Source organism: Mus pahari, chromosome 1 (genome assembly GCF_900095145.1).
Source record: "Mus pahari chromosome 1, PAHARI_EIJ_v1.1, whole genome shotgun sequence".
Taxonomy (NCBI): domain Eukaryota; kingdom Metazoa; phylum Chordata; class Mammalia; order Rodentia; family Muridae; genus Mus; species Mus pahari.
Genome location: NC_034590.1, coordinates 115250131 through 115261714, shown reverse-complemented (window position 1 = coordinate 115261714; position 11584 = coordinate 115250131). Strand labels below are relative to the sequence as shown.

Here is an 11584-nt window from a genome sequence, read left to right as displayed (position 1 = left end):
GGGGAGAGGAGGGAAGGGGAAGAGGGGAGAGGGGAGAGGAGGGAAGGGGAAGAGGGGAGAGGGGAGAGGAGGGGAGGGGAAGGGAGGAAAACCTAACTAAATTGTTTAGTCTGGAATAAGAGCCAACACCCCAAGCAGTACTAAGCAGGACCTGAGCATCTTCTAGTCTGTAGTCTACTAGGATCCCAGGAGAGGAGGAGCGACCTCTCACTGAGTACCAGAAGCCCTTACTGTGCAGCCCAGGCCTGGTTGTCTTCACTCCAGCTCAACAACCACACCCAATTCTAGGTGGCACGGCTTTTGTTGTTGTTGCTTAGTTTTTTAATGTTTTTGAGAAAAGATCTCAGTATGTTCCTCAATGACCTGGAACTTAGGGATCTTCTTGCCTCCTGCCTTCTGAATGCTGAGATTAAAGGCCTGAACTATCTTGTCTGCCAAGAGACATCCTAACATGGAAGTAGCGCCATAATCCTGCACAGTCCCTGCTACTAATTAATGTTATTGTTCCATCTCAGGTGAGGGTAGGAAAAAAACAAAAAAAACTAAACAAACCAGAGTTGGGGCTTTCACAAAGCCATGAGATTCAAATAATATGCTTTTACTTTTTGTTATTGCTATGTTGTGCACATATATGTGTATGAATGTAGATGCTCACACTCTGTGATGTATGTCCCTGTGGCAGTCAGAAGACAATTTTTAGGAGTGGATTCTTTTCCTCCATCATGGCTTTGGAGACCCAACTCATTTCACCAAGCCTGCTGGGAAGAGCTTTTACTCACTGACTTACTTGCTGGCCCAACACTTTGTAGCATGTGTGCTTCTCAGTATTATTATAGGTCTTAGGCTTCCTCCTCCTTGGTTTCAATAGTAAAATAAAGGAAAAAAAAATTTTCCCCCGCACTGTAAAAATACATTACAGAACAGGTTACCAGATCTCAATGCAATGGTTTAAAATGCAGCTTACATAATTAGCTCATGGGATCTACACAAGTCATCTCTATGACTATTCTAGTCCACCTTCCTGGATATGAGTTGTCTTTAACATGGCTGACTTAATGAATATGGGTGGCAGATCAGAGCCTCTAAGAGGCCTTGGGGACATATGCCAACATTGCCAAGTGGAAGCCAGAGACTGGAGGCTCCTTTCAGCACATTCTTGGGGGTTCAGGTCTTTTCCAATCAATCTGGTGACTGACCTGCGGCTTCTTGCATTTCCAAGGGTTTTAAGTGACTTTTTCCAAGAGTGTCTCACCTCTCTGGTCTGGCACGCTTCCAGGGTAGGTCAGTACTGCTAGGCTTCACCGGGAAATGGCACCCAGTGCTGAGGGTGAAGAAGAGTTGTCTATGTCTAGCTTTCCCCCACTCCCAATAGATATAAGTTCATGGTGTGCTGGAGGAAGAACCTGAGTACTTCAACTGCATTCTCAAATTGAAGCCATGAATTTTTAATATTATTAAATGTTTGTCATTTTCTACTGAGGAAACAGAAGATAGGGTTTCTAGTTTGCCCTGGACAAAAAAAGCAAAAGGAAAAGGTGGTATTTCAATATATAACATTCTGAAATCTTAATCACTGCACCTCTTTAAGCACAGAACAAACTGTAGCTGCTGCTACTTAACAAGCATTACAATTTTCTTTTTTAAAAGCATTTCTTGAATCCAAAAACTAAATAAAGAAATGAAAGCTGTAGAGAATGCTCCAACTTCAGAGATCTCATACTATACCGTGAATCGTGTCTGTCACCTGGAAACCAGAGTGCTCCAGGCACGATCGCATGGACAAGCCTGCAGCAGAGAACACATGCACACAGCTAAAGTGGTACATTACCCCCCACACCCTTCACTCCCCCAATACATTCCTTCCCAGAGAGGGGTGGGCTATGATCAAGTCATCATTCCAGAGACAAGAGCTGCATTGGCTTTGTGCTAAAATCCCAAACACTTAACGACCAGCAAGGCAAAAACACTTTGAACACACCAAAAATTAGACAGTCAGTCTGTGGTTTATTTCGTTACCAAAAGGCACCAAAGCAGGTATTGAAGGACAATAGGTAGTGATTTGGCAACCACATCTGGAGAGCATTAGCTGAGAAATGCTAGTGGGTGCCCATGATGGGAGTGTTTCACTTCTGAGAATGAGGTCCCAGCTGCCTCAGACAGATGTAATTACAATGTTCTTGAAGCACAGGGGATCTTTGTTAACCAAACAACTTGAACTCATAATGACACTAATGTAACAAGGAAAAGATGGCAGTTCCCAGACCTCAATGCCAGGGCCTGGCTCTCCACCAGTCACTGCACAAAGTATGACCTGAATTCTTCACAGAAATATTCATGGGCAACTAATTTCTCAGTACCCAATAGTTCTGTACTGATTATGTATAAGCTACTCTTGCTGTGGTTTAATTTTTAAACTCAATTAAGAGAAAATAAGAATACATTGTGTTTTCTTCTGAACTCAAAAGGGACAAAGTTCTAAATTATAATCTTTGGATCAGTGATACATATCTGCTTTGTGCCTTGATACCTTTAATTATATTATAGTTAGTATTCAAACAAGCAGTAATATTAGCCTTCTGTTATTTTTTTTGCAGACAGTATTGGAAGGAGCTCTTTGATGTGTTATAGACACTCATGCCCAGGCTGTCCACAGTGGTGAGGCCAGTCCAGCTATTCGTGCAGAGGATCTGGCCTAACAGTTATGGTTCTGACACAGGGAAGAGGAGGCACCCTCTGAGCCTTCTGCCAACTGGAATAGCTGACACCACACGGACAATACATACTGACATTTGTGTCTCCCACAATTCTGTAATCAACTAAACTCACTTCTTTGCTAAAGGATGCTGCAGAGCTCATGTTCCTTTCCAGTATCAAAGAAAAAATTCAAGTTACATTGATAGTTGGCTCTAGATGTCTAAGCTCTCTTCTAGTAATTATATTGCCATCCAAAGTGGAAAAGGTTCGACTATTTACTTTTCAAATTTTCTACTAAACTATTTTAGTTCACAGTAATTTTATACTTGAGCTTTGTTTTCATTATCTATCTAACTAATAAAAACAGCCTCTTCATTAAAATAGAAGCTAGGTTATGTAAAGCCACTAAATTGTGCTGCCATGTTAAAAACAACCTAGTATGTTCCTGTTTCAAAATTTCCTATAAATATTGCATAGTGTGGCCTTGTCTCATCTTGTGCTCATAGTTTCAAAAGAAACCTTCTTACACTTTTTAAACCAAGGACTTTTACATATGCCCATAAAACTCACAGAAATCCTAAACAGAACCTGAAGACACAATCGGGAAGTTTGCTTATGTTTCATATAATAGAGAATAAGGGGAATAGGAAGAGACAGATGTTGGGGGAACACAAACTGTGGGCCTTAACCCAGTCAGAGGGTTAACCCAGGTAACCCAGAGTTACCTCTTGGTTTTCTTGTACCCTTAGAACTGCACCAAAGAGCAGTCATTTCATTGTGACTATAGGAATAAAGGACATTAGAATCTCAAAGTACCAGGATGAGAAATGAAAAGGCTAAGAAGCAGTTAGTTATTCTAAACCAAATAGTTATGGATCAAAGAATAAGCTTAAGAAATATTTCCATTTAGTATCTGATTCTCAGAAGTAAGAAGTTCAAAACGCTTAAAGCACAGGAAAAGGGAGGGAAAAAAAAAAACGGGAAAAGGGAATGAAAGGACATACTAAGTTAAATCCGTCCTAAAATTACGCAATCATCAAAAAAAATCTGAAAAATAACTAAGTCTGACATTATGTGTAGTAGTCTTCAACTAATACTCTTCGAAGAGAGAGGAAGGTGTGGCCCTCAAAAGTTACTTATGGCATTGATGCAGCTGGCTGGGGAGACACTTCATTTGTGTCTGGATAAACACACGAAAGATGGGGGCTTCCATATGTAGTAGAGATAAAAAAGCAGAAAAACAGAATTTAAATCCTCCTATGATTTAAGCATTCCTTTAGTGCAGAGGTTTACTAAAGCAATGGGATTTATTGTTTACTAGGGTAATGACACTCCTGTTTTTCTCAGCTACATGTGAAAATGACAGTTTACTATGAATGTTGGCAAGGTTGGTACTGTGATAATAACAAACCCCTCACCATAGACCTTAAATATTTCCTTCCATGATAGCTCAACTCATTAGCCTAATTTGAAAGTCCTAAAAGAGAAATTTTATTCAAGACTGTTTTGAAAAAACTGTCTGCAAATAATTAAAATCCATGGTATAGTGCTGGCATGGCGCGGTGGAAGCCCAGCCTACATTTCTGGCTCGGCTTTCATAGGTGTTCCTCCTTTCTACTCTTCTCTGCTATACAGCCATTTTTCAGCATCTCTGAATTTGATTCCTCTCACTGTGTTCTCACAGTATCCCCAATGGCTAGCAGCTATTAGTATCCAAAACTCAAAGCTGGCAGCAAATATCCCTGCTAGACCCTGCAGAGTTTCAGAACTTCCCTCCCTCAAACAAACAAACAAACAAAACAAAAAAAAAAAAAAAAAGAAAGAAAGAAATTTGGGGGGCTGAAGAGATGGCTCAGTGGTTAAGAGCACTGACTGCTCTTCTGAAGGTCCTGAGTTCAATTCCCAGCAACCACATAGTGGCTCACAACCATCTATACTGGGATCTGATGCCCTCTTCTGGTGTATCTGAAGGCAGCTACAATGTACTCATATATATAATAACTAATCATCTTAAAAAATGCAACTTGAAGCTGTAAACTCATGACTTAACTATTTAAACTTTGGTAGGAAAACTGTACTTAAGCTAACTATATTAATTATGTGAAAATACGAATTCTCAGCTATGAAACGAATGAAAAACCTTTTTCCGTCAAAAATTGTTTTACTTTCTATTACATCAAAGTGAGACTGCTTGGTATATGCTTTTTCCCTTTCCTTCTTCCTTCCTTCCTTTCTTTTCTTCTCTTCTTTTTTTTTTTTGGTTTTTCGAGACAAGGCTTCTCTGTGTAGCCCTGGCTGTCCTGGACCCACTCTGTAGACCAGGCTGGCCTCAAACTCAGAAATTCACCTGCCTCTGCCTCCCGAGTGCTGGGATTAAAGGTTTGTGCTACCACTGCCCAGTCTGGTATGTGGTTCTTTATCTGCTAAAAAAAAAAAAAAAAAAAAAAAAATCACACGCACCTTTCTACTCAGAGACTGGCAAATATGGTCTCCACCTATCACAGTGGGATCTCACCTCAGGAATGGAAGATGATTTAACATTTTCCTAATTACAAAAACAACAACAAACAAACAAAAAAAAGAAAGAAAGAAAAGAAAAACCTGGAGAGACGTACCTCTCCCCAAATTCAAATGGTCTGTTTGTAAAATATATTCTCCTCTATTAGATGGTAAGAGTTCATTAACTCTACCTTAAATAGCTTTAACTACTTGCTATTTAAATCTTATCTTACATCTAATTTAGTGTTCTCATTGTTGTTGCTCGCATACCCAATTAAAGCACACATTTGGAGGTCAGAGGACAGTTTCCAGGACGTGTTCTCTCCCTTCTACCATGTAGGTCTCGGGGACTGAACTTGAGCCACCTGGCAGCAGGCCCTTTACCCGCTAAGCCATCTTGCTAGTCCACATTCTGCTATTTATTTTTGAGCTACCTAATAGTATATGTGTTTTTCTCAAAAAATAAACTGAGGTATAGAATTCTGTTTGAAAAAAACTGTTTGCAGACACTTGCATTATCTTAACTAATTTAAGACTTTATATGGCACCTACACAGAGTTCAGCTATCCAGTAGACTAACTTCTAAGTCCATGTGACAGTGCCAATTTGAATAGAATGTAAATTCAGTTCATCAGCCCCATTTGTCACATTTCAAGTGGCTGACATTCACATGTACTTAGGCGGTGACAATCTTACTAGACAAACTGTCAAGCACAGTTGCAGAGCATGTCAAAACTCTCATTTCTGCAGCAAGGTCTAGGCCTATAATCCCAGAATTATAACTTGGAGGCCAAGACAAGGGCACTGCTGTTGAATTAGTGTAGCCTGCTTGGGCTACAGTGTGGAGATCCCGTCTAAAAAAACAAAATGAAAGTTTTAGTGTAGCACATGGAAGAGCACACTGTGAGCATTTAAAATGCTTTTACTGGGGCTAGAGATGGCTCAGTGGTTAAGGACACTGCTCTTCCAGAGAACCTGGGTTCCAATTCTAGCATCCACACGACAGCTCACAACATGCCTAAAACTCCAGATTCAGGGGACCTTCTTTCATCTCCTTGGGCACTAGGCACAAACCCAGTGCACATAAACACAGGCAAATATACCCATACACATAAAATACATTTTTTTAAAAAAAAGAAAAAAGGAAATGCTTCCACTTAAGCTGTTCATAGATAGAAATGGCAGATCCAAAGTCAGATTAGATTTAACACAAGTGACTTCAGCAGCTATCTAAAAGTACTGCTGAAACAGAAAACGCTTTAAAAGATCAAGACTGGAGCACATCAGACAGTGATACTCAAAGGGGAAAAAAAAGATTGTTTCATTAAATGTGCCTAAAGGACACCAATTTTTTTCAAAAACTATGCTTTAAAATGTTACTTTTGGGCTAGAGAGATGACACAGTGGTTGAGAGCACTAGTGATCTTCTAGAGGTTCAGAGTTCGATTCCCAGCACCTACATAGCAGTTCACAAAGTTCTCTAACTCCAGACCTAGGGAATCTAATGCCTTCTTCTGGTCTCCAAAGGAACCAGGCATGCAAGTGATATACAGACATACATGCATGCAGAGCATCCATACACACTAAATAGATATAAAAAACAAAGCAAAACTACATTTGGCAGCAAGCCTAGTGGTACGTGGCCATAATCACAGAATGCAGACCAAAACAGGAGGATCTCGAGTCTAAGACCAGTCTGGATTAATATAATGAGTCCCAGGTCATCATGGGCTACAGTGAAATCCTGCCTCAAAAAAACAAAATAAATAAAATACGAAGATTATTAATCTAACAAATTCAAAGCTTTAAAGAACTCTCAGAGAAATGTTAATAATTCAACCATTCACCTGCACTGAGGTCATACTTTGTTAACTGTAACATTCTTTAAAACAATTCAAACAGGATGCTAACAATTGTACTTAAGTAAGAGCAGTTGCTCTTGCAGGGAGGCTAAGTAAAATTCCCAGCACCTACATAGTAGCTCACAACCATTTTAACTCCAGTCCTGGGGTTTCTGATGCCCTCTTCTGGCCTCCACAGGTACTGCATGCATATGATAGACACACAGGCAAAGCATACGCATAAAATCAAAATATTTTAAATAAAAATTGTACAAACAGGATAAAATATTGCTGATTAGGTCTAAAATACCTTCCCCATATTAAAATTTATCATCTAAGAATGAGCTGAAAAGTTCAATGAAGAAATCACAATCAAAGTTCAACCTTGATTTCTCTAGCTAGGTCCTATTTTACTAATTAATATTAGATTAAAAAATAAGAAGTGATAGACTGTATACAATAAGCCAAGTGTGCAGCCCAATTAAAATAAAAGCAGTAAGTATCTTTAGTACATGTCTACAGTACTTAGGATCTCTTTGCAGGTATCTTAGGAAAGAGTGAAATGTCAGTGGACCAACCCCTCCCAGGTGAACCCTGAACTCACCATCTTTAAGATTGCCCCATACAGTCGCAAGAGCACCTTCCGAGGTTCATCGCCAACGCTGGCTATGGAGTCTGGCAAGGAGCACTGGAACAGCATGTTACTGAGACCACCCCTGCAAGAGAATACACAGAAGGAAAAACTCAGACATTTTTCTTGGGTGAATACAGACAAACTGGTAGGTGCTCATCTGAATCTTGGTGTATTCTCTCAGGGTATTTGAAATGTGAACTCCCATTTCAAACAAATGAGTTCTATTAAACAGATAAATCCTCAATCTGGTTTTTCTAGAGTTGGGGCCATTGAATCACCCTCGTGTAACTTAAAAGTGAGACGGACCAAGGAAGAAGGCCTTAGCACTGAGAATGGGAATGCTCAGATGCCTCTCTGCAAATCAATATTTTTCTAGCCTACTACTTCCATTATATTATCGTGATCACTATCAAAATCTTTTTTCACTGGTAGGGTGTTTCCCACTGAGTAGATGTAGAGATCAGAGGACAACCTGAGTTGGAGGCCAACCTGGTCTACAGAGTGAGTTCCAGGACAGCCAGGGCTACACAGAGAAACCCTGTCTCAGGGAAGAAACAACAACAACAACAACAACCACCCTCACCTCCCAACGCCCCGAGGGTTATAGGCAGTCGGAGCACACCTAGCTGAAGTTTTTCAGTAGGTTGATAAAAAAAAAAAAAAAAAAAAAAAAAAAAAATCCTCAATGTCTAGGAATGACAGCAACAGTATAGGTTTATTCCCAGAAGACAAGGCAATTGTCACTTTAGTTTAAAAGCCCAGAAAGAAGTCACCAGGGAGAAGAATAAGCAGCTTTCCTCTTCCTAAACTAAGCTGGGGGAGTGCCTCCCTCTGCTGGGCTTATCACAATTCCCCACCATATGCAGCTACAGCCAACAGGAGCTTCTGACTACCAAGCAACAGGGTAAGCCCTCTTTTCTTCCTGTCACATATTCTCCAAAGCTTAGTCAAATAGATGCCAGCACAGATGAACTGTGTGACTTGACTCCAGTTTGTCTTCACATTCACAAAAGGCAGGCATGCTAACAGAGCCAAAAACAAGCTCATGATTCAGGCACCCTTGGTCTATTGTGTTACCTGAAGTCCTGGTTAGGCAACACACTGCAATGAATAAGCTGTCTATTATAGTTTGATGTTACTCAAAATGACTGAAATAAGGTCATTACACCAGTAGCTGAAGAACTACGAGAAACTAACCAAGAAAAAAACCACAATGACCAATGAGTCAAATCCTAAGACTGGCAACAAGATCTGCTGCCAACAAAGGCCATAGAAATAACAGTTAAAATGCAACTGCCATATAAAATTACCAAAAACATCATAGGTAAAAGTCCAGATATGATTTCTCAAGGACATCAGACTTTGAACCCACAAACTTATCAGCATCTTGTATAGCATTTTACAATAAACACGAGTCCCAATACAGCATAGCAAGCACAAGATACTGAAGCCAAAAACAAAAACAATACAACAAAAACGCCAGCATAACCAGAAGAAAACAGCAAAGAACAGCAGAGCCAGGTAGAGCTCTGTGAGTTCTAAGCCAGCCAAGAATACATAATAAAGAAATTCTTGAGTTACGTTTGTAACTACTAGGGTTTTTGTTTTATTTTGTTGGGTGTTCAATCCCACAAAAATTAAATAAATAAGTGAATAGATTTGAAAGTATGCATACAGATGATTCACAGACTTTACTGGCTGGAGTCATCATTGTGCACATATCACTGCAGCTGCAGGGAGGAAGGGCAAGAAGATATATAGAGAAAAATACATATTAGATTATGAAATGCTTTTGATTCTTATAATCTTGCTTTTTCTTACTTCATACTTCTCTTTAAAAATATAGGGTTGGTGGCACTGGCCTTTAATCCCAGTGATAGGTCTCAGGTGATACATTTATCCAGAAATAAGCACATGCTGGACTACTGAAGCATTTCTGGTAGTTAGATAAAAATCAGCATTCCTCCAGAACTTGTAAAATTGGTTCCTGTCACCCAAAAGGAATAATTTCCCTTACCTCTGGCAGAAGCCATGTAAACGCCAGAAAAGTAACGCTTGCATATAATCCCAGTGTGTCTCTGTCAAGATAGAGGGCAGAGACAGGAGACCCCAAGCTCATGGGCCTAGTATACGCCATGAAGACAGCCTGCCTCAAACCAAAGCAAATGTTGAGGTCCAACCTAAGGTTGTCCTCTAAACTCCATATATGTGCTATGGAATGTATCTGCTAGGGTGTGTGTGTGTGTGTGTGTGTGTAGAGAGAGAGAGAGAGAGAGAGAGAGAGAGAGAGAGGGAGGAGGAGGAGGAGGAGGAGGAGGAGGAGGCAGACGGAGATGGAGAAGGAGAACTACTAGAGTTTCAACCAAGTAGCACATGCCTTTAATCTCAGTACTTGGAAAGCAGAGGCAGGTGGATCTCTGTGTTTGAGACTAGTCTGATCTACTGAGCAAGTTCCAGGACAGCTAGGAAACCCTGTCTCAAACAAAACAAAACAAACAAAAAAGAAAGCCAAAAAAATAAAACAACAAAGAACCCAAGAACTGGCTAGCTTGCTTTTTCTCCCAACTTGTCCTCCTCAAGACTTCAGGAGAGGTAAAAAGAGACCTGTCTTCTGACTTCAAAGGCAGTGTCAGCCAAGGGCAGCAAACACCAATCACCCAGGAGACTTAAGAGTGGGGACTGATTCCCACAGCAACAAAGCCCCAGCTGGAGCTCCAGAAGATGACAGGATGGCCATGCCCCTGGCAGCTATAAACAAATGATGTCCCTCTGTCTCACCAGCTTCAAAGCCCTCAGGATGAGATGCCTGACACTGTCTTAAATCACTGTTCCTTCTGCAGCTACAGGGAGCCTTGCTGTCAAAGTACAGGGAAGTCAAATACAAGCAGTTTCTCAAACCTCGGCAGCTTATTTACCCTTTGTACCAATCACTGAACACCAGGAAGCAGAGACAGGAAGATCTCTTGTGAGTTCAAGGCCAGCAAGGGCTTCATAGTGAGACCCTTTACAAAAAGAAAATAAAAATTAAACAAAACAACCCTAACAAAACTAAACTAAACAAACAAACAAAAAACCACTCAAGTCTCAAATCAGTCTAAAGCCGGCAAATATGAGTCCAGCCTGATTTATATAAGTCTCAAAAACAAAATTTGCTAAGTGTAGTTGCACATCCCTTTAACCCCAGTGCTGTAGCTGTCATCAGATAGATATACTGGAAGAGGGCATCAGATCCCATTGCGGATGGTTGTGAGCCACCATGTGGTTGCTGGGAATTGAACTCAGGACCTCTGGAAGAGCAGTCGGTGCTCTTAACTGCCGAGCGATCTCTCCAGCCCTTGGTTTACTTTTAAAAGTTATAGTTAGAGACAGAGGAAGGTTGATCTCTATAGGTTTGAGGCCAGCCTGATCTAAATAGTAAGTTCTTGGCCAATCAAGGCTACACAAAGAGACCCTGTCTAAAATAAATTCAGTGTGTGTGTGTGTGTGTGTGTGTGTGTGTGTGTGTGTGTGTATCCAGCACTGGGCAGCAGCACAGGACATAGGACCCCCTGGGCTTGCTGACTAGCCAGCCTAGGCAGATTGTTGAGTTCTACATTCAGTAAGACTCTATCTAAAATATAGGGTGCAGGGCTGGAGAGATGGCTTAATAGTTAAGAGCACTGGCTGTTCTTCCAAAGACCTGGGTTCACTTCCCAGCACCCATATGGGAGCTCACAACTGTCTGTAACTCCAGTTCCAGGGGACTCAACACCCCCACAGACATATAAACAGCAAAACACCAATGCACATAAAATAGAAATAAATCATTAAAAACAAAGTTGGAGCCGGGCCTGGTGGCGCAGGCCTTTAATCCCAGCACTCGGGAGGCAGAGGCAGGCGGATTTCTGAGTTCGAGGCCAGCCTGGTCTACAAAGTG

General features: G+C 40.9%; 1 protein-coding gene across 2 annotated transcripts in view; it reads right to left on the bottom strand.

Annotated features, from left to right (window-relative positions):
* The window catches only part of Chka (choline kinase alpha), a 50030-nt gene that overhangs the window by 28880 nt on the left and 9566 nt on the right, over window positions 1-11584 (bottom strand). For both annotated transcript variants that reach the window (XM_021216095.2, XM_021216099.1), the window contains exon 2: window positions 7639-7750. In XM_021216095.2, the coding sequence (XP_021071754.1) occupies window positions 7639-7750 (112 nt within the window). The remainder of the gene's footprint in view (window positions 1-7638; window positions 7751-11584) is intronic.